The sequence below is a fragment of the Phyllostomus discolor genome, chromosome 15 (assembly GCF_004126475.2).
Source record: "Phyllostomus discolor isolate MPI-MPIP mPhyDis1 chromosome 15, mPhyDis1.pri.v3, whole genome shotgun sequence".
In the NCBI taxonomy this organism is placed as follows: domain Eukaryota; kingdom Metazoa; phylum Chordata; class Mammalia; order Chiroptera; family Phyllostomidae; genus Phyllostomus; species Phyllostomus discolor.
Window position 1 is genome coordinate 5182391 of NC_040917.2, and position 23037 is coordinate 5205427.

Here is a 23037-nt window from a genome sequence, read left to right on the forward strand (position 1 = left end):
CGGCTCCCCCTGCTGCTCTGCAAGGGCTCATCACTGCCCGTCTCCTCCGCCCCTAGGGCTTCCCCGGTAACCCCGGTCACTCACGGGAGCCCAAAGCCAACACCTGGATCTGCGTCATAATAGTCGACTACTTAATTAGACCTCGTCACCAACTCCCACCCCCAAACTCCACAGGCCTAAGCGGACTGACGCAATCCTAACAGCTACACGCAAACCGGGTCTCCTTCCAGAATTCTCCACCTACATTGTTCCTAGCAACCGTCTCCCAGTCCCAGGTTACAGCAGTCTTCTCCCCAGAGCCCCCTCCCCCCAGGTCCCACATACAGTCCTGGGGCTGTCCCTTAAAGCTCCAATACCTTCCATCTACCGCTCCCCGGCATGCTACGCTCTGGGGCCCAACTCACGTTTTGAATATGCTCTCCCAACACTTCTGCCGCCGCAAGGGAAGCTCCCTCTGTCACTGCCGGTCCTCAGGGTCTTGCCGAGAAGTCCCTTCCCCCTGGGGTGCCCTCCCCTGCCCTCAGACACACTCCCTAGCACCTACTTGTGTGTCAGAGAAGACCCCACGCAGCCACTGCAGCTGCGGGGGGGAGGCCTTGTAGCAAACTGGATGCCACGTTCGGGAAACGGCTTTACACAAGAACACAATTGTTCCCGGTTTTTATAAGCATCCGTATAAAACTGCGCAAGGGAGTAGTGGAATTGTGGGTGGATTTTTCCACTTTCCTAGATTCTAAATTTTACTTAGTGTGGTTTTCTATTTATTAATTTTTATTTTAGAATAGTTTTAGATTTACAATTTGACGACAGTATAGAGAGTTCCAGTCTCCCCTCTGCCCACTGTCCCTCATTAACGTCTCGCATGAGCATTTTACTTCTGTCACAACTAAATGAGCCAAGAACTGAACGTGGCTTTGGAAACTTTAAAAAAAAATAACAACACTAGTTTGGCAGAACCACATAAACAACATCAGTTGGGGAAATGTCGTTCTTTCCATCACTGCTTAATTCCAACTTAGCGTCCAAATATTTACCGTTTTTCTTATCACTTTAGTCTCTTCTCGGTGTGGATTCTTGGCGACAAACTGGAACAAAGTTTGTTTTACTCTCACTAGCCATACATGTGTGCATGTAGTTAAAGTAGTAAAAACTGCCCTGGCTGGTGTAGCTCAGTGGATTGAGTGCGGGCTGCGAACCAAAGTGTCGTAGGTTCGATTCCCAGCCAGGGTACATGCCTGGCTTGCAGGCTATAACCCCCAGCAACCGCACATTGATGTTTCTCTCTCTCTCTGTCTCTAATCTCTATCTCTATCTCTATCTCCCTTCCCTCTCTAAAAGTAAATAAATAAAAAAAATCTTTTAAAAAAAGTAGTAAAAACTTTATTGTTGCTTAAGGTTCTAGGGAACATTTTCTTTAACATAAAGAACCATGGGAATTTTTTAACTCATGAATTGAGGATAGCGTGCACTCCTTCTCGAAAAGCCTGTGAGCTCGGCTGGGGTCCCACCGCCTCTCTCCCTCAAGAGCACCCAGCCCAGATGGTCTCAGAGCTCAGCCAGCCCCGGCGGCCACCAACCAGAGGAGCTGGAGACCCTGGTAGATGGGGTGTTGCTGTTCAATGACTAAAAGGGAAGAGCTCTTTATGAAGCCTTGTCGGAGACGTCAGACTTCAGTGTTTGACCTCCAAAACCCCACCATGTTCTTCCTTTGCCTCATTCAAACGAAGCAGCTAAAAAGTCAGTCTTCGTAGAGGAGGATTTTAATTTCTAAGTTATAACAATCACAGAAACAGCAAATGTTCAATATCTTAAAGAACATGTTTTCAGCTTGCTTGTAATGTCTGAGCTACAGAAAATGGAGTGCAGGTTTCTGTGGTGTGTGTGTGTGTGTGTGTGTGTGTTTAACGTTTCTCCCCTAGTGAGTTTCCTTTGTTCTGACTGCCAAGTTGGTTTCAAAGACTCTTTCTGAATTTCTAACAGTTAGAACAAATCCTATAGATTACACAAAGAAATAACTGACTGAAAAGGCCCCGTACAGGCCTACTTTTTTGTAGGAATATAAAAACTCAAACAGGTTCCCCCCCCTCCTTTTTTCAGTTGATAAATGTATTTTCATCTTTTAGGACAGTCTTTACTTCCCATAGAAAAGAACTATAACACAAAAATTAGGGAAAACGCTGACCAGCATCCTAACAGTAAATGTACCTAATCTTAAATGGTTTGGGAAAATCCCTAAAAGCAAAATGAAACAATGCAGCATTCTTGTGTGTTCGAGGGAGTCTATACCATTCACCCAAAAATGTGAAGAACCAAACTTTGTTAAACAAATTAGAAACTGTAAGAAAGGAAAAATGTATACATTAGGTTTACTAAAATGTTTCACACTCAGTTTGTGCCCAAGTCAATCAGTGGCTTGTAATTCCAAGGAAAATGCTGAGTATCAAAAGGAACAGGTAAGAGTAAGAGTCACAGTGGGTGACCGAAGACCCCCAGATGAAAGTTAAAATAGCATCACAGACAACTTTCAAGAGAGCTGTGTTCATAATTACATTACTTGTTTCGTCAACTGTATTGAATAACTTTGCTTTCTTACAAAAGTGATTTGGCTGTCCAAGAATACCCTTATTAATGATTCATTACAGACAGATGTTTTACAAGTCAGACCGAACATAACTTCACATTGGTCTTGTTTAAAAATTAACCTGGCATTAAGGAAGAAGCAGGACTGGTCTCCAGTCGAGACGTGCCTTTTGAGACCCTCGATGCTCCTAAACTAAGCAGATGTGAGGTTTGGTGCAATTTTGCTGGTGAGCTCTGGGCGTGTGAAAGAGACGCACCGCATGGTACAAGAAGCAACGGAAGCACACAGCAACCCAGAGAAGGGGCTGGGAGAATAGACCTCAACACCCGAACAATGGAATGACAGGCGATTTCAGATTATTGTGTACATTTTTATCCCATCTGAAATGAAAATAACAACCATTCCTTTATAACCAGAGAACCATAAATGCACTTGCTTTTTGGAAAAAGGCAATAAAAAATACATTACAGTTCTACTTCTGCTACATGAAAAGGGTGAAAGTTTTATAAGACATTACAGAAACGTTCTTGGATGACCCAGTTTTGCTGCAGGGTAATAAGAAGTTCCTACGCACGTTACTTGTGAAAGAAGGCAGCTCTCCTTTCTAACCCGCGGACGGGGACTGTTTCTCAGCCCGCAGGGAAGATTTGCTTCACAGAACGGATCCAGGCTGCCACAGAGACTACAAGTAACGCGAGTTCTATGGATCGGCCACAACACCGGGATGCTCCAACATCATTTCCAGACCTATTTCATCACCTAAAGCTCCTGTTCTTTATTTTTAAAGCTCTAGAAGATAATTTCTCAAAAATCCCAGCTGGAGTGTACATACATGGAGGTTAAGAATACAACCGAAGTTATTCTTACCTGATGTTGCACATCCGGGTTTGTAGGGCAGTCCAAAGGGCTTGGATCACACTCTTCAACTAGGAAAAAAAGAGACACAAAGCTTGGTGAAGAGAACACAGTCCGAGGGCGGTGAGGCCTAAGACTCCACGTGACGTGCGACCTGGACCCCTGGCAGGGTCAGGACGGCCGGATCGTACCTGCCCCATGGAGGCCCCTTGCCAAACAGCGCTCCTAACCAGGGGGACCAGCACAGTCCCTGCCCCCCTACCCCCAAGTGGTGGGCTCCATCCCCAGCCAGGCCACAGACTTGTTCTGACACTACCCCATCCTCCCTTGGGGACCAGGGCCTGTCTCCCCCAGCACCTGGCTGCTCACTCTGGCCCCCGTAGAGACCCGTGTGGTGTTCAGAGTCCTTCTCCCCCAGGCTGCGAGCACCTGTGACTCATATACATGTGTCGGTGTCACCTACCCAGTCACCTACCCAGTGTCAGGTGTCCTGTGTGTGGCCACCTCCATAACCCCAGGGCAGGGCCCCTCCTCACAGACCGGATGACTTAGAGGCACTCGAAACACATTCCCCTCTGACAGACAGCACACCAAATGCACCGTGTCATCCATCTGTCTGACGTTTTACCCGGCCCTTCGGAGAGCCAAAGGGGCAGGGTGGGGGGAACACTTGTCTTGCTAGCTCACCTCCCAAAAGCCACGCCCAGCCGTTCCAGTTCTTTTGTGAACTTGGGGGTTGCCAGGAGGTCAAAGGAACAGAACACACATGAAAAAATGTCTAACACCTTTCAAAGTTCACGGTTAGGGTAGAACTTCCACCCTCGGGTCGTCCTACGTGTGTTAACTTCACGGGTCCCCAGCATGTGGTGAGGGTGGTGCCGAGGTGTTAAACAACGATTTTGCTCCGTCAGATTTTTATCTTTAACCTCAGAATTCCACATCACACTCTGAACTTGAAAGCTGACAGAAACACAGCATGCTATAAAAGAAATGTTTGGTGTCATGTACATTTTCAGAGTGATAAAGCCTTAAACAGAGAATCATTTAACTCAGGGTTCAAAAGTGAAGACTGAACGACAGATTGATTCATCTGTTTATTTTTTACCTTCGTTAACATTCATTCACCTATTGTGTGCTGGGCTGGCTGCCAGGTTTGTTCAAACAAGGGGCTACACTCACTCCCTCCTGCACAATTTAAACGAAACATGGTCTTCTGCTGAGAGTCTGTGCGATATCCTCCCAGCAGAGCGGCAGAGATCCTGCCTCAGCTTGTGTTCCTCGAGACACAGTCCCCCGTCCTCTGCACCTGACACCGGGGCTGCGTCCTAACCAGGCAGATTCCTGGGATCCACCCCAGGCCTCACCTGGCACCTCAGAGATCCCTGAAAACTGTCATCTAACGAGCACTCCACGGATCCCACCACAGCAAAAAAAAGTTGCAGACCTGTGATTTCAGCCGTGCAACTTTTCACAAGAAGGGGCTAGGGTCATAATGTCAACTCAGCATTTCTGCAAAAGTGGGGTATTTTTGTCCAATGCAATGAAACCTTGAATTTAAATGGCAACTCTTCTTATGTGGTACCCCAAACACTCCTAAGGTTATCTCCCTGTCCTTTGCTCTCCGCAAAAGAAAAAAATTTGCAGAGCGGTCAACTTTCTATTCATGTCCTGATTTGTGAGAGAGGATTGGTATTTGATTTATTATAACAGGAGGTGCCCTGGAGAGCACCTTGGCGGAGGTGGGTGGGAGGGTGTTCGGTTTCAAGTTTGAACACGAAAACCTATTCACGGAATTCTGTCACCGTGCGAGGTGAGAATGCACAGGAGACCAACATAGGTCGGCTTGTTAGTGTCAGGGCGGACATTTTTACTTCTGAATTATTTTAGAAATTTCCTTAGTACACTGTTATTTTCTCCAAACTTTTTCAAATTGAGCTACTACTGCTACATTTAGTTAACCAACTATTCTAAAAGGCCCCCAAATATCATCCATGCTTAAGTTCAAATTCCTCAAAATGATTAACAAAAAAACCAGTCTACCTTACTTCTCTTTTAACTTTAAATTCACTATATAAATTTTTGAATGGTAAAAGAAAGAACATTAACACCAGAAAAAATAAAGATGATAAAATGAGGTTGACTTGTGATGTATGATTTCTCCTCACTACGAACAGTGGCTCAAAAATCAGAATTATTTTTCCAAAGACATTTTTCTATCCAATGTGGGGCCATATCCCCTTCAGAAAAAGCAAGCCAGCATTTTCTACAAGACAAGCTATTCTGTTCCATCTTCCGTATACTGGTCCCGAGTTTAACTTAGCACCTCGGATGCTCACGGGACGTGTGTCCCACCAGAAACGAGGCCTGGCACTGGGACCCGTGAAGTCCCTGCCACCAGGAAAGGCAGAAGCTACACACTTGTTCCCAACCGGAAAACAGGCACAATAACATGTCTCATCTCAGAAACATGCCCATCACTAAAATCATACTGGATTTCCACAGTTCATTTACAGTAAAACCACATCACTCAAAACCACTCCAGTTTGGACAGCACTGAGAAATTAGCTTTCTACTGTCGATGAATAAAGTAGGAATATACTAGAAATATAATAAGGGTTTTGTGAAACATGAAGAATCTGCTAAAGAAAATACATTTCGAGGACTTTCTAACCACATGGAAATTGCTCAAGCTAATTAAAAATAGCTCATTTACTAAATAAAAAGCCTCCCTAAAATTCACTTAAAATGTAGGGGTCTGAGTTTGTACTTAATATAATTAGATCACATTTACTTTTAAATCTACAAATTAATCTCTTCACTAATTCATATGGGTTTTCTCTCCCTAAAAACAATGTCAATGAGAAAATTACCATAAACATTCGATGATGATATTGTTAAAAAAATACTAGCAGACTTTACGTTGTTATGCTATTGAAGGCAAAATGTTGAAGTGAGTGAGTGTTTAAACTTCTGGGCATGGTCCATTACATGTAAGATGATAGATTTCTTTGGAGATAAGAAAGTATGTGCTTACAAATACTATTTCCACAGAAGATAGGGTCTTTACAGCCACGTTTCTTGCTAACTCATCACCATTCTATTAAAGTTTTGTCATAAGTTCTCGGAGAAACCCAACAGTATGGTTACTGTAGTATCGGGTACTAAGCAACAATCTTTTTCTTTCAAAACAGGAAACCTCATGTAAGGAAAAGATCTTGAGACAGATGGAACCATGACAGTGCTTTCCCTGAGTCACTGCAGCTCATCTTTTGTCTGAAATAGTGCCCCTCCGGCCCTGGCTAGTGGCTCAGCTGGCTGGAGTGTCGTCCCAAACACCGAAAGGTGGAGGGTTCGATTCCAATCAGGGCGAGTAAGGAAGGCAACTGATCAAGGTCTCGCTCTCCGCCCCGCTTTAAAATCAACAAATATATCCTTGGGTGAGGATTAAGATGATGATGATGATGATGATAATAATAATAATAATAATAGTCCCACTTTAGGCTGCTCTGCTATGAAAGCTTTCAACAGTCCTCAACCCTGATTGCTCACAGTCCTCTGGCCACGTCCCCTCCACCTGGCTGAGGCTCGTGTGTGTCAGGCACCGTCCCAGGCTCGGTCCCCTGCCTTCTCACAAGCACCTGGGAGGTGGATGTTCATGAGTCCTGCCTGCGCTGCAGATGGGAACCTGAGCCCCGGAGGCCTGCAGCCACCGCTGAGCCCACGAGGGCTGGCTCTGTTCTCGTGCTGCTGGCAGGCACACCAAGCTCTGGAAGCTTTCCAGATCGGTTCTCAGAGTGAGGTCTGGGTCCTGGCCACTCGGTCAGTGTTAGAATGCAGGTTCCCTGGCCTGACCCCGGACCACCCATCATGATTTCAGGGCAGCGGGGCCTAGGATCTGATGCATTTTAAACAAACATCACACACTGAAGTCTTCACTGTCACCCAAGACTGTGTCCCGTCCCATCTGTGCCTGGCTGCCAGGCTCATGCCACCCACTCTCTTACAGAACTGGAGAACCACAGAGTGGGGACTCAGGACACGCAGAGGTCACCCATGGATGGGGGGGCAGCGAGCTCGCCAGAGCCTTCCCTAACCACCGGGAGTGGGGCTCACACCTGGTCTTTCCTCCACCACTGCCATTCCTGGGACACGCACAGGAAGAATCCTGTCATGCTGTACCTTCAGGGAGCGGGGGAAGAGTCTGGTAAGCAGAGATTGGAAGGGAGGGCAGTGGGCTCTGGTGGTGGTCAGGTTCCCCGCCCATCTCCAGTCAGTGACCCCATGACACCTGGCACTGCACACGCTGCTGGGAACCCACAGAGTGTGCTAGGAAGTCCTCTCTCCGGGAAGCGGGGGTGTGGGCAGGGCAGCTCCGAAGCCGGTCAGATTGACCACTCCCCACTCTCCCCTCTGGGTTGTCAGCAGAGCACAAGTAAAGGCTCCAGGGCGGCAACCAGCAGCCTGGCCTCCACCTGGGGTGCAGGGCAACCCAGAGAGGCAGAGCCTCGCCCCCTCTGTGGTCTGCACCACCCCAATGTGTCGTCGGAGTGCGGGCTGTGAAAGAGAGCTGTTTTTGCTTTGGGGCCTGACAAGCCACCCTCCTTTGGAAACAGAACCGAAGTTCCTGTGGTCTGGGTGGAAATGACGGTGTACCCTCCGCACCCACCCAATCTCAAGGCTCTGCCCTGGTGACCACAGCTCATTCTGCAGCGGCCACACCGCCAAACTGCTTGTGTGGTCGCACCGGTGGGGGAAGGTCCCTCTTTTTCTACCATCGACCATCATGAGCAGCACCAAGTGTGAAGCTAACAGTGTTGGGGACCATCATGTCCATCCCCCCTGCCCCCGCCCTCACCCCCCACTCCCCCCTGGGGAAAGCCAGCCTGAGGACAGAAGACAGAGCCGCCCTTTGAGTGCCTGCAGCTGGCAGCGCCAGAAGACCTTGCGCCAACAGGTCTCTCCCCACGTTCTAAAACTAACTTCAGCAAGGCGTCTGTCACTTGCAACCTGGGGTCCTGGGGAGTGTCTTCATTTTATGCACACGAAAAACACCATAGAAATTTCATGTATAGTGTTATCAATTAATTTATGTATTTTAATAAGAAAATGCACACCTAGATAATCATCCAAAAAAGCCACTTACAATTTTAACTAATGAAAAGTTACTTTCACCAGTGCTTCATTCACGACAGTGCAATAAGCGTAAGCCCAAGTGGTTACGTTAACCATACGTACCTTTCGGGAGTCCCGTGTCTTGAATAGGGTATTTGTCTGACTGTAGAAACCAACAAGAGAGGACAGTTAGTTTTAAACGCCACAGTCAATTACAAGATCAAAGTAAAAGAAAGCTTTGTCTTGGGAAAGTCACGATTTTAATTCAGAACTTCGCACGTTGTTAGCCTTGGACTTATCACTGGGGCTGACCCATAGCCGGTTTGTGTTGTCGGCTTACAGAAACGAGATTGAGGTTGACGAGGAGTTAACATTAGAACATGAAGCAGAGTAGCCTTCCTCATTTCCTGAGCTCTGGCCACTGCACCGCTAATTTCCTGCAGTTTAAAACTGAGGGGCATCTGTTTTCATGAATTATGGGGATGCACTCATTTTTGTCCCACCGTCTCTGTGGCATTTGTCTGGGTGAATGCACAGCGTCCCGGGCAGTCCTGTCTGTGACAGCCCTGTCCTGCGTTCAAACAGTCACCGTCCCATGGGCTGCAGGAAGATCTGCAGACTGCCCGGTCGCCAGCACAGCTACGCACAGCGCCCCGCACCTTCGCTGAGTGCTGCACTGCAGCAGTGCACTCACAACCACGCGTTCCTCTCTTGGCACCCACAAGCACGCAGGTATGGAATGTTCTGGAAGCCCTGGATTCCGATTATACCAGTAGTCGTTCTCTGAAGACTTCCGTGAGTAGGGTGAGAGTGTGCCCAGTTCCCCCCCACTGAGCCCCCAGACCCGGGGGGGTCCACCGTCCCGCAGCCTAACTAAGCTGTGCCTTCCAATCCTCCCATGGGCCTCGCCCTCGGACAGAGGACAAAAACAAACAAGCCTGAAACAAAGCTTTGATTTTGTTTTGAATGCCTTTCCTTGGAGGTTCTTTGGAGCCCGGCAGTAAAATTTTAGGATGTCTAGAAGCCTCCAATCCCTTTCCACAAAAGCAATCAATCAATCAATCAATCATCAATCACAGAGAACTTAGGAGTCAGTCTTCCCTCATGTGAATAGCTGTTCACGACCGGATCTCAGAGGGATGCTGACCTCACCGGACACGCCAAGGAGTGTGACTTAATCCGGGAGGCCACAGGAATGTTATGGGATGAATTGTGCACCCCGCAAGGTGTGCTGAAGCCCTACCCCCGGGTACCTCAGAATGTGGCCTCATTGAACAGAGGGTCGTTGCAGATATAATGAGCTAAGATGAGGTCATACTGGAGTAGGGTGAGCCCTTAACCCGACGTGACCGATGTCCTCACGAGAGGAGAGAGACACAGACTCGGGGCTACGGGGAGAACACAGAGGAGGAGCGAGGCAGCCCCGGGACACCGAGGATGGCCGGCAGCTGCCAGCAGCTGGAAGAGGCGGGAGGGGTTCTCCCCTGCAGTTTCAGAGGAAGCGCACCCTGAGACACCCTGGCCTTGGACTTCTGGCTCCAGAACCTCGGAACAACATGTTTCTGCGGTTTAATGCCTTTCAGGCTGCGGAGCCTCATTACTGTGGTCCTAGCAAACTGATGTAGCGTGCTTCAGAGAGGGCGCTTGGAGAAATGCTCAGAGGCAGCGAGTGGAGGGGAGAAGCAGGAGGAATGGCTCTAAGGGAGGGACACCTCAGAGAGGGACACCTCAGGGAAGTGAGTGGGGCCCCAGGGAGTCACAGGTGGAGCAGTGGGGTGGGTCCCAGGACACAGCCACAGGGGCATCTGCCTTCTGTTTTTGTGGGAGTGAAGACAAAGGCATCTGTTCCTCCTAAATCCCTCCTGGATGTCCCTGCTCGATCCCCTCCACTGTCCACTCTTATCATGGCCATGAACACAAGCACTGCAGGTCTTCAAGGCACCAACGGGCCTCGTGACTCACTGGACATACAGACATTGAAGTTTATCACACTCAGCGCATTTGTTGTCATTTAAGCACCCAACCGGATCCTCCGGCCACTCCGGAAAAAGGACTGTGCCTCACACTGTGGGCCAGTAACACATGTCCCCTTGTCATGGCTTGACGCGGTCCTGAGCCACAGGCGGCACGCAGGGCAGAGCAGGGTGACTTCAGACACAGCCGTTGGCTCCCACTTCCTCGTGGGTAGAATGGGGATGCAAGTACCTGCCCCGAGTCTCACAGGTGGATGCAGAGTCACGTACATGGAGGCCAGGTGTGAGTCCCTCCAGGCTCACTGGGTCTCAGCTTCCTCTACAAAACGGGCAGTACCCACCTTCCCGGGGCCTGTGGGGACTCCGTCACCGGAAGGTGGTCCTGTGTTTTCCTTCGATCTCAAGTTAGACCTTTTGCAGAGGGGGGCAACTACACAGGGACAGCATTAAAGGGGGACATGCAGACAAAGCCTTCCCACGTCTGAGAAGTTCACTCCACCAGGTGTCAAAACAAGAGCCGAGTTTAGCCGCTTTCAGCCTGGAGAAACCCAAAGCTTATTTTGGTCACAGAGATTCCCATGATAAAGAAACTTATCTCGGGAAAATATCATTTGGGGGTTTCTGATCTTCCTGGTAGTAATGAGTAATGAGTAATAAAAAAATGTAAAGAAATAACAAAGGGAGGAAAGGAAAAACAAGAGTCACGGCCGACGGGGCGGCATCTGTAACCTACCACGTTGAAGGGCAGAGTGCTGGGGTCCGTGTCCTCCACGGGCTCCTCCGCCATGCGACCTGCAGAGAAAGAAGCATGGAGAGTCTCCTTTAACACAAAAGCTCGGCGGCATCCGTGGGTAATCATCTCCGCATAGGGACAAGCTACCTTTGTCAGTGGAGAGTAAGTAGGGGTGGGTCAGACTGCACAAGAAAGGGATCAAGACAAACTTTTTTAAAAAATCCACATTTAGAACAGTTTATTTATAAATACCTACAAATACCCAGAGTTACCAATAGCCACAAATCACGCAGACAGGACATGAATGACTCTCTTGCACACTGGACTTGACTGTAACTTCGAGCAGGAATGAGTTAGTTTGGGCGTCTGCTTCTTCCCCTATTGCCTGCTCCTCTGTGATCCACCTTCACCATATGAAAACATTAAGCATCTGAATGTGGCTCGCAAGTCAAAAATACTCACAGAATCTTTATCAAACAGACAGTTAAGGAAGTTAATAAGGACATGTAGAAAACAGAACAGGCTACCACTAAATCTTATGAATTTGTACAAATTAGAAAAAGCTCCCTCTTTCCGAAATGCTTTACAAAACATTTGTCAGAAGACCGTCTTAATAAATGACCATATCTATAAAACTATTTTAATAAACGACCGTATCGGCTTGAGTGGGACCCTCGGCCGGGCAGCATGGGGCCTGCTGAACCCCACACGGCAGCCTCAGCCGGCCAAGGGTGGCTTCCACCTTCTCCCCAGTCCTCATGGAGCAGACCCCACGCCCCGGGCCCCGGGCCGCCGCTGGAGACCGAAACCAGCAGACCAGGACACTTGGTTGAGATCATTTGCATAGGCAAAGGTCTCCCATCTGAGAGGGGCCTTTCCACAGTCCGTGACAGTGCCAGAGGACGGCGGTGTGAAGGGAACTGTGTGTTTCGTGACAGCCTACTGTCACTGGGGAGACTGAGAGGGTGACCCAATGAGTGGGGCAAACGGGGAGGGCGTGGCCAGAACCCTCCCCCAGGACAGGGACAATGGTCTGCAGCCTCGTGACCAGAGCCCGGAGGTGGTGAGACCACATGCGGGAAGGCACGGAGGGCCAACCACGACCGTGACTGGTGCCCGGCCCAGGAGCAGAGGGCTGCCAGAGCTCAGGGTCGCCTCACCTTGGACCAGGAGGACACTGTTCCCACCCCAGCGCACTAAAACCTCTAAAGCTCATCCGTCCTCCAGTTTTCTGTGTGGCTCTAAGGAGGGGCCGGGCCCCTGGTTTGGACTGAAATGGAATTCCTGCCAGCCCCGTAGAAACAGATTCAGATTTGGATTTAAATCGACATAAAGAAAATAAGAACCAACTGTGTTGTTAGCTGCACCCTGAGTTTACAGAACTGCTGATGCCCACGTAACAGGAAATTTAATCACAGCACGAGCACTCTGCCCAACACCAGAGAAATACACAGAAGGATGGGCGCGGTGGGCAGGGTGGGGTGGGGGGGAACTCCCGTGTACTGCCACCCGCCAGGAGAAGGCGCTGGCAGGGAAAAGCACAAGGCAGAGGGAACAGCATGGGCAAAGGCCTGGAGATGGGAAAGGACGTAACAATCAATGTGCTTCAGACAGGTCCTGCCAGCCACACCTGCCGTCAGTTCCTCCCCCTGCCTTTCACCTTCTGCTTCTGGCTGGGCAGAGGGTGGGGGAGCCACCACCCAAGCAGCCTCAGGCCCTTCTTCCCTCCTCCTATCACAGTCTCCTCTCAACCGCTTCCTTTTCACTGAAGTGCACCTGGATGCTGACACTTCACAGAGCTCCCAGCCAGCAGCTAGCGCTGCAGGACTGGAACGGGCATGAACAATGCGGTTTCGGGCCAACAGCTGTGTAGCACTGGGGTGCTGGGGTGGGGGGTGGGGTTCTAAATGACCCCGACAGCACCCTGGGCAGCTATGCCCACTGTGTCCGTGACAAACTAGGCCTGTTTCCTACACACAAATGGGCAGGAGAGGCAGGAAAGAGAGAGACACAGGAGGACAGGAGGGCAGACGGCTGGGAGGCAGAACTGCACCAAAGGCAGCAGAGAGGATGCAACAGGACAGCTCACAAACAGGACAGCTGACAGGAAGGCACCGTGGGCTCGGGGCAGCGCCTGGGTCTCACCACATGCCAGAGAGCCCGCAGTCCAGCTGGGGACAAGCCCAGCCATGTGACCTCAGATGGTTCACAGAAGTGTTTACAGCCTCAGCCTCTTCCTCTGCAGGGTGGGGGGGCCCCCCCCAGTCTCTGGTGCCCATGCTCCTCAGCAGATCACTGTCACTCTGGTCAGCGTCGGGAAACACCCGGCGGGATGAACTCCCAGTGCCCCTTGGGGCTGGCCGACCGAGCTCTGTGGCAGCTCAGCGTGTCCCAGGGGGCTCTGAGCTGAACGGGAAGACACAGGTGGACGGCAGCAGGGTTTGGAGGTGCCCAGCTCTTGCTCTGGTCTGAAATCTCCAGAAAACGTGGAGGTGCAGTTGGGAGGGATGCAGAATTTAGGTTTTCTGCAGCATGACAGCACAGTGAGAGGGCCGTCAGGAAAGGCACAGCGGCGTTCAGGTAGCAGGGGCTGCTGCTACTGTATTATCTTCACTCCTGAGACCGTGTCGGCCTCCGGCTGGGCGGCCACTCGCCGCAGGGCTGACCCCCAGCGTCCGAGGCTGGTCTGGAAGCAGGAAGTCTTGCAGTTCCCCGAGAGCTCTGGGAACTGTGTGTTCACCATATTTTAAGTGTAAAACCCAATAGTTTATTTAAGAGCTTTAAACTGTTTATTTTTACAGGCCCCGGGGAACGGGCTGAGCCCCCAGCCAATGCTGCAGCACCAGGTGGGGCACGGGGTGCGGAAGAGCGGAAACAGACAGGAGGCCGTGCGCCCCCCGCAGTGAGGACCGGCAGCCCCGGCAGGGCCAGGGCCTCCCTCCGCCCAGACGTGGAGTCGGGTTCATCCAGAGACTATCAGGTCCCGGGGAAATGGATTTATGGAGCTAAAACCAGGGGCAGGTGGCGGGGGGGGGGCGCTCCTGGTGGAAAGCACTGGGGCGGGGTGGTGGCGGCGTCGCCACTGGCATAGAAACACACAGACAGACATGCACACGTGTTCTTGGTTGACAAGAGTAAAAACTATAAAGGGGTGTTTTTACACTAGCTGGTACATTTAACCTGTTCACAAGTGTGCCCGTTAAGAGCCCTGTGAGGGCCAAGTAGATAAACACAGCTGGATTTTTCATGGTGGGGGTAGGGAGAGACAGGTTCTTAGCTTATATGAAAAAATAAACCAAAAAATTCTCAAAAATAAGCTACAGCAATTAAAAGTTTGGCCCTAGCCCTGGCTGGCATAGCTCAGTGGATTGAGTGTGGGCTGCGAACCAAAGCATCTCAGGTTCGATTCCCAGCCAGGGTACATGCCTGGGTTGCAGGCTATAACCCCCAGCAACCACACATTGATGTTTCTCTCTCTCTCTCTCTCTCTCTCTCTTTCTCCCTCCCTTCCCTCTCTAAAAATAAATAAATAAAATCTTTTAAAAAAATTTAAAAAATTAAAGTTTGGCCCTAGCCTAGATATAGTAAACAGAATGGAGAATCTAGAAACAGACCCAAATGTCTATGAGAATAAAGAAAAACTAAAGAAATAAACAAGGCACAGATCACCGCAGAGTAGCTGGCAACGAACGGACCGAGGGACCTCGCTGCCGGCAGTGCGGGCGATGTTTCATCCACGTGAGCATCTTCGGGGGAGATTTTCAAAGGAACCAGGGACACCCACGGTGACCTGATGCCCGAGGAGGGCACCCGGCCCGGCTCTGAGGCCTCGGGTGACAGCAAGGAGGCGGGCTGCACAGTCACTTGTTTCTCGGGCATGGTGTCCCTCGTCTGAATGCTTGGGGACAGACAGAGAGCCCCCACGTGCCTGTCCAGCTCTAAAAGTCCGTGAGTGATGAGCCCCGGCCGGGTAGCTCAGCTGGTCGGTGTCGTCCCCAGACGCCAAGGTTGTGGGTTGGATCTTCAGCCAGCGCGCATACAGGAAGCAGCCAGTGACACACCCGTGCGTAAGTGGAACCACAAATCAGTGTTTCTCTCTTTCTCTCGATCTCTCTCTTTCTCTTTCTCTCAAATAAGACTTTTGGAAAGTCCATGAGGGGGCGTGCTGAGAAGTAATGGCCCGTCAGTTAGAGGGTCACCGTGAGGTAAGAAGCCCCTGTCACGGCACTTACTCACTGTCCACGAGTATAGCCACATGCCTCATCAGTAACAAGGACAGCTCCCGCTCACCTGGTGCCCACCTGTGCCGCACGGTTTGCACACAGTCTCGGCTCATCCTTAGGGGGACCCTGGGAAAGGCACAGGTGTGCCCATTTCTACAGACTGAGTGCCCAAGGTCATGCGGTAGTGGGAGAGCCAGAACGTGGACCTGGGACTCTCTACCTCTGTCCCACTGCCATCAGGGGTCCTGCTCAGTCCGCCTAGCAGACTCTCCCTCCCTCGGAGACTCTGTGTCCAAACATCCCTTCGGTTAGGGTGCCGGTCACACTGGATTAGCGCCCACTCTAATGGCCTCATTCCAAACTTGATTCATTCCATAAAGACGCTGTTTCTAAATGAGGCCATGTTCTGAGGCACTGGGGGTTAGGATGCCAACAAAATTTGGTGGGGATAACATTGTCAGCCCATAATGGTCCACTCTCTGGCCCCTCAGATTCACGTCCTTCCCACGTGTGAAATACATTCATTCAACGTCTCCCCACATCATCCCAGCATCCACCCTCCATCCACAATGTCATCTACTGATCATCCACTCAAAGACCCAAATCCCATCACCCACAGGGTCGGCATCTCTTCCGGCCTTAGGAGCTGCACGCACACCCCGCAGCCTCCCCGGGAGGAACAATCCCACGCGGCCAGCACCGGCTCCGCTGAGTCGTCCAGCCACCACACGGTCAAGTTCTGACATCTCTCTCTGCTAGTCACGTTAGATAAAGGCCACTGGCTCCTTGAGACGGTTGCTCCGAGGAGTTCAAAGGTCCGCTCTAACGGTGTCCTCACAGAGAAAAGAGGGGAAACAGCCAAGAGTTCCCCAAATTCCCAACACCTTGATCCGAAGGTGGGGGAAGGGGCTTTCATGCTTTCTGGAGAAGAATTAAAGGCGATTCTTTGACCTTGCGATTTCAGGGTTAATGTATCTCTCACGTTATTATTTTGTGTACGATAGTGTTTCTTTCTTTTTTTTCCTCTAAATTTTATTTATTTATGTTTAGAGAGGGAAGGAAGGGAGGTAGAGAGAGAGAAACATCAATGTGCAGTTGCTGGGGGTCATGGCCTGCAACCCAGGCATGTACCCGGACTGGGATTGAACCTGCGACACTTTGGTTCACAGCCCGCGCCCCGTCCACTGAGCTACACCAGCCAGGGCACGATAGTGTTTCTTTAGATCCACAGCTGTTTTCGTTACTGGTTATAAGGACTTGGAGCGTGCTAACCAGACTCAGGATTACAAAAGCTCTCAGGGCGGTGCTGACACCAGGTATTTATTTTATCCTCTCTGTTTTCTTCGCCAGCCCTCTGTCACCCTCAGACCTTACAGCTGGGGCTGAATGAGCTGAGACAGGGCCAGGGATCTAGCCACGGGGGCTCCTAGCATTGTGCATGCCGGTGGCAGCAGCACAGGCAGGGGAGGAGGAGGGCAGAGCCGGAACAGAGGGTCACAGGAAGAGGTTCGGAGGAGGGGAGAGGGGTGAAGACTTAGAAAACATAGGCATTAAGAACGGGAAAGAAATGAGGTGGGCACAGGAGAAACCCATGCGGAGGGGTGGGGAGGGGAGGGCGGGGGAGGGGAAAGGAAAACCACAGCCGTCCACCCTCCGCTGGGTCTGGAGAAGGGCAGGATGGTCCACTTTCAAATGTGGGTGCTGCTGGCAGTGCTTCCCTGGGGTCCTGCCCCTGCTCCCTGTGCTCGGGTGTGTGTGTGAGGGGGCCAGAGTGGCACCTCACACCCACCCGCGCCCACAGTGGGGCCGGGAGGGGAGGTGAGGGCTGAGCTGTCCCCCAGGGGCGGTGCTGAGCTGGTCTCTGGAGCCAGGATGGGTGCAGAAGGGGGCGGGTGCTCCTGGCCCTGGGCGCTGAGCTCACTGCAAGGATGCCAGACTTTCAAAGCCTCTCTCTTGGACTTCAATTCTGGACAAACACGAACCAGACTTTATTCCCATTGGACAGGCACTTCTGACCCCCTCCCTGCTGGCTTGCTGACCAGTGGTAGAGAGAGAGGGCCGCACTGCGACCAGCATTTCCTCCTCTGTGACCTCAGCAATCTCGTCAATTTTCTTAGTTAAAAAGCTGTTGATTTCATTAAGCGCAGAACAGCATAATCATACATACATGCCTTGGTTACATACATGTGGACAGACAAATGTCTTTTCTAACTCTACAGGGTAACCTCAGCTCACGCATCTAACCGGGTGAATGAGCTCCTCAGAGCTGGAAGCATGTGCGGTTACACTTGCTCTCTCATCCCTCCCTGAGGCAGCGGGTGGCTGGCCGGCACTTACTCTGTGCTGTGTGCTGCACAGGTGTCTCAGGTGCCTGCCCTGCAAAGCAGGCATTTGTTCTGTCCAAGGGCACAGAGTCTGATAAGGCAGCACAGCCGAGACCGTGCTCCGGAGGGAAGGTCCGGGGACCACAGAGCATATAATGTGGGGTTTGATCTACATGACTTTTGAGCTGAAACCTGAAGGGGGTAAGCAGACGGGGGGCGGGTGAAGGGAGCCTTGCAGGCAGCAGGAACAGCCGGTGCAAAGGCCAGGAGGCAGGAGGTACAAGGCACAAAACCCAAGGAGACAGCGCGGCTGCAGGGCAGAGAGGGCAGCAGTTGGCCGAAGGGCCAGGTAAGAGAGCCCTGTGTGCAGAGTATGGAAGCAAAGTAAGGACTGGGGATTTGCTGGAAATTCGGTGTGAGCTTCTAGGTGGAGAGAAAATCACTCTGGGCCACCTTTCAGTGCAGGGCTCGGTAGAAGGCACGAGTGGGCGCGAAGCACCAGTTGGGAGATGAGTGTAGGAACTCCGACAAGGGAGGATAGAAACCTCGTGTGGGGTGGAGACGTGAAAATTCCTTTCACCAAGTTCCACATAGGGGCACCACCTGCGGCTTCACCACAGAAGTGGAAGGGGGACGTGGGTGTGCCCTGGAGGTGACAGAAACGAAACGAGATGGTAGAGGGGGTATCATTTTTAAATCTATTTCAAACTGATAAGAACAGATGCTACATTTGATCTTAGCCGAAAGGCCAAGAAGCGATTTTAAATGTTTTAAATGGAGGAACCGTCACCTTATTGACAAATTCCAGAGTGGACCTGGGCATGAGGCCATCTTTCAGATGCCTGAGTAAGTTCCTCAGCATGACTGCAAGGGACAAGGACAGGTCTACCTTGGGAGGCCTCCCCCCTCTTTGTAGGAGCCAAAAAGATTTCACCTCCAGGTGCTGCTTCTCAAAGGCAAGGAGACATCCCTTCCATAGACACCCTGGTGTCACCAGATTCTCCGTGTGCCATCACGCTTCCTGTGCTGGGGTGTCCAAGCACCCCCGTTCCAGGTTGGGAGCCCCGGTTTGGCTGGGCAGAGCCGACTCAGAGTCCATCACGGAATCTAGATTCTGCGGGGCACCTGCTGTCATCACAGATCGTATTAATCGCCTCCTCACATGACTGACTCACCGAGGCTTTTCACACCTTGTGGGAGGGAGCTGTGTTTGCCAGCACCGCCCCCCTGGAGCCAGCTGATTGGGAGGGGGAGGGGCACAAGCAGACTTTACATTCATACCTATTCAGTGGCTTCCTATCAAGATCGTTTTTTGAATTCCCCCAGCCATCACTGGACAAGACCCGAAACCACAGTTAGCAGAGTCTGGCCTGACACCTCCTGCACCTTGTCGATTAGATTCTCAGATCCGAAGGTGAGAGTGCTGAGGATAGGGAGTGGGAGGGCTCCTCCCTTTCAGTCCTCTTCTGTTTTTCCAAATGAGGGGCATGGGAGTGGGGGAGGCCAGCCAGACAGTGTATTTTCCATGTACCATGGGTAAAATGTGTATCGTCCCCCACTTGAAGAAGAGTTTAGATCTTTCTTTAGAATGTCCAGGAAACGCTCCCGAACCCAGCACATCACCATGTCAATCTGCAGAAACTGTCTCCTAACAGCTCAAGCCACAAATCAACGATGGAACATTCAAGCTTGGTCCCTGCTCCAGCCCAAGAGGTATTGGTTTGGCCAAAGAGTCTGTTATGTTTTTTTCCCCATAAAATAAAAGACATGTTTTTCATTTTCACCAATAACTTTACTGATTTGGACATTTTGAGTATGTCGGCTATCTCCCGCTATTGGCTTCTAGTGGGTAGAGGCCAGGGATGCTGCTAAACATCTTCCAATGCATCAGGCAGCCCCACAGCAAAGAATTATTTGCTCAAAATGTCAACAGTACCAATAAACCACTTTTGACACATTTGATCAGTCACAAGCATCTTCTCCATACACTGAACAAATATTTTTTTGTATTTCAGTTGTGTTTTTTACCTTTCTTGAAACAATAATTATAACACACCGAAAATGTTGCATATCTTCTTCCATATTCAATATTAAAATGGCTGCACAAAAATTCACCGACTTTGACAAGTTTTTTAAAAAAAATGCATGCTGACATGACAGCTGACACAATACAATCTAACAAAATTGTTTTGAATAAAGTTTAAGACAACTAAGTGCTACTAGCCATCCTACCCAAAAAAAAAAAAAAAAAAAAAAACAACCTAACAGCCCTGGCTGGCATAGCTCAGTGGATTTAGCGTGGGCTGCAAACAAAAGCATCACAGGTTCGATTCCCAGTCAGTGCACATGCCTGGGTTGCAGGCCACGGCCCCCAGCAACTGCACATTGATGTTTCTCTCTCTCCCTCCCTTCCCTCTCTAAAAATAAATAAATAAAATCTTTTTTAAAATCTTATAAAAAAAGACCTAACGAACTTTTCGGCCAACGCAATAAACTGGGAAACGCGCTTACCTAAGCAGTTACATGCACTTCTGTATCTGGATATGTGGTCTCCAACCCATCCCCTTCGCCTTTCCAACCTCCACAAAACTAGAAGAGCCTCCGCGTTCCCGGTGCCCACCATTCATTCATTTGCGTTCAGGACATGCACTGCGCATAGGCCACGTTACCGGGAAAGCAAGGGCAGAGAACTTCCTGGGAGGTAAGGCCTGAGGAGGATTTTCACTTCAACGGAGATTAGACAACAGTCCAGACTCTGGCCTTCGGTGCAAACACAGTATTTTAAAGCAAGGACAGGACCGGAGGCCCGTCGAATCAAAGGCCCCACAGCTGGGGTCCTGAACCAGGACCCGGGTCTTGGTTTGGGGATGCCAGTTTATGAAATAGCTCGAGGGCCAATATCTGGAGCAAATTCACTTAATAGAAGTGAAGTGAGAAGGGGAGAAATGAGGCCTTTGAGAGGGAGGAAGAGAGAGCCCGGAAAGGGGAATCCGCCCCTAGCACTCTTCTCTGCCAGGGGTTGGAGGGACTTGTCCCAACCTGGCGGCGGAGTCCAGAACAAAAGCGCTAGGGAGGTGGGAAGCGGCGGGCGCGTCCGGGGCACCCGTGGGCGATGGGGCTAGGGCTACGTGGGAACCTGGTGCCACTGTTCCCTGCCAGCCCCGCGCCGACCCCGGTCGGACGCCTGTAGGGGGGTCACGAAAAGCTCGGCCCCTACCCCACGCCGCGGCCGGGCGCCTCCAGGTGAGCGCGCAGCGCTGTGCACTTTACCTGCTCGTAGAGGGTCGTCCGGAGAAGCCATGGGGGCGTGTGGGGAGGCTAGCGCCGGACCGGTGGCCTCCGGCCAGGAGGGAGCAAGCGGTGGGGACTGAGAGCACTTTCTGTGCAGACGCGCACAGCTCACGCCGCAGCCCCGCGCCCCTCCTCCAGCTCCCGCCCGGTCCCTGCTCCTCCTCCTCCTCCTCGGCTCTCCGCTGCTCCTCCTCGGGCTCACTTCCGCTCCGGCTACTAGCGGAGCCCCTTCTTTGCGCGTCCTCCTGCAGCGGGCGGGGCCGGGCGCTGGGACGGTCCCGGGGCCTCTGCGTCCCAGCCCGCTTTCCCTCCCAGCCGCGCCCAGGTCTGGTGGCAGGTCCCCCGAGCTCGCGCGGTGGCCGCCCAGGCTGGCTGCGGAGGCATCACCCTCTAACCGGCACCTCCGCGGGTGCTCGCTCCCTGCAGGCCGGGGCGGAGATGCCCGCGGGCGATCGCGGCGGGAAGGCGCACGCTAGTACCTTCTGTCTGGATTTCTCTGGTATTAGTTGCTGCGGGGTCTCCAGGGCAAGCGCCGCACAGCCAGCCAGAAGGCCACTCCGGCACACCCCCAGGTCCTCTCCAGAGAAAGAGCTGCAGGCCTATCAGAAATACTGACTGGGTTCTTACAAACGACCACTAGGTTTTAATTTAAAGAGATTTTTATACCGATTACTTACGTGAGCACAGACTGGCACTGTTTACTAAGTACGTACAGGGTGGGGCAAAAGTAGGTTTACAGTTGTTTGTATGGAAAATAATATAATAATAGATAAATAATACAAGAATAAACTTTAGCGCACTCACTACTGTGAACCTACTTTTGCCCCACCTTGTATTTAAAATTGTTATACTTTAACTAAACCTAGCATCAATCACAAACCTATTAGACACAGGTGATGGGCAACTTAAATGTAAAAGAAATCTCTTAATGGGTTTTAAATAATCTATGTCTGCTTTCATACCTAAAACTAGAAAGACAGGAACTGGTTTGAAAGAGAGAAAGTACGAGCTTTTAGTGCACGAAGGAGGAGCCTCTAGCTGAAATCTCAGCTCTGAAAAGTGCAGGAAAGCAGCCAATGCCTACGTACCCTCTCGGTGGCCAGGCTCTTGCTGTGCGCCTCTCTTCACCTGTTTGGTGGTCCTGAGGCCCATGGCAGGCTCCAGACTGGCTTTATCGTCTGGAATGGGCCATGAAGTCGCGAGACACTGAGAGCAGAGTCCCGCTGCTGCGAGTGGAGGGAGAGAAAGACCTCCCTGAGGAAGCCTCTCTGGGAAATTCGTGGGTGGGAGGATAAACTTCCTCTTGGTCCGCCCTCTGATAAGGGAAATTTTTTTAAGGTTATTTTTTTCTTACAATCCACTGTGAGGGTGGGTTTGTGGTTCTTTGTGTACTTCTCTCAACAATGGAATTATTTCTGAGGTCAGTTATCAGGAACCACCCATCAAGCTCGGCTGTCAGTCAGCAGCGCAGCCGCAGCGACCTGAGCCTTGCTCTGAAGCTGGCTTGCTTAACCAAGCCCTGCATCGAACCACTCGTCTTCCGACCACTCCCATTCTTCAGGGTGTCAAATGAACATGAGTGGCAGAGAGGCATTTTTTTTAAAATCCTCACTGAAGACATGCTAATTGATTTAAGAGGGAAGATAAATGTAAATGTGAGAGAGACCTCAATCTCTTGTCCCTGGCACATGCCGGGACCAGGAACTGAACCTGCAACCTAGGCCTGTGCCCCTACTGGAAATCAAACCTGCAGCCTTTCAATCTGCAAGATAGTGCTCCACACCGCCAAGGCAAGGTGAATTTTTTTAAAGGAAGATTGGCTATATAGTATATATACTTATATATAACATTAATATTAATATATTATATATAAACTACATATATTACTTATATGTCCCTTACATTCCATTTCATGGTACCTCCTTTCTTGTGCATGGCAACCATA

General features: G+C 50.9%; 1 protein-coding gene and 1 pseudogene across 2 annotated transcripts in view; both read right to left on the reverse strand.

Moving 5' to 3' along the window:
• EDARADD (EDAR associated death domain) overlaps nt 1-22385 on the reverse strand; it is a 52763-nt gene extending 30378 nt beyond the window's left edge. The window contains exons 1-4 of one of the 2 annotated variants that reach the window (XM_036016041.1): nt 22181-22385; nt 11255-11313; nt 8672-8711; nt 3449-3507 (exon numbers count right to left, since the gene is read on the reverse strand). In XM_036016041.1, coding sequence (XP_035871934.1) covers nt 3449-3507; nt 8672-8711; nt 11255-11313; nt 22181-22244 — 222 coding nt within the window. In that variant the 5' untranslated portion in view covers nt 22245-22385. Of the gene's footprint in view, nt 1-3448; nt 3508-8671; nt 8712-11254; nt 11314-21071; nt 21261-22180 lie in introns of those variants that run through there. The other variant, XM_036016042.1, reaches the window with a different exon arrangement.
• On the reverse strand, nt 18480-18561 carry LOC114512490 (annotated as a pseudogene).
• Nucleotides 22386-23037: the final 652 nt, after the last annotated feature.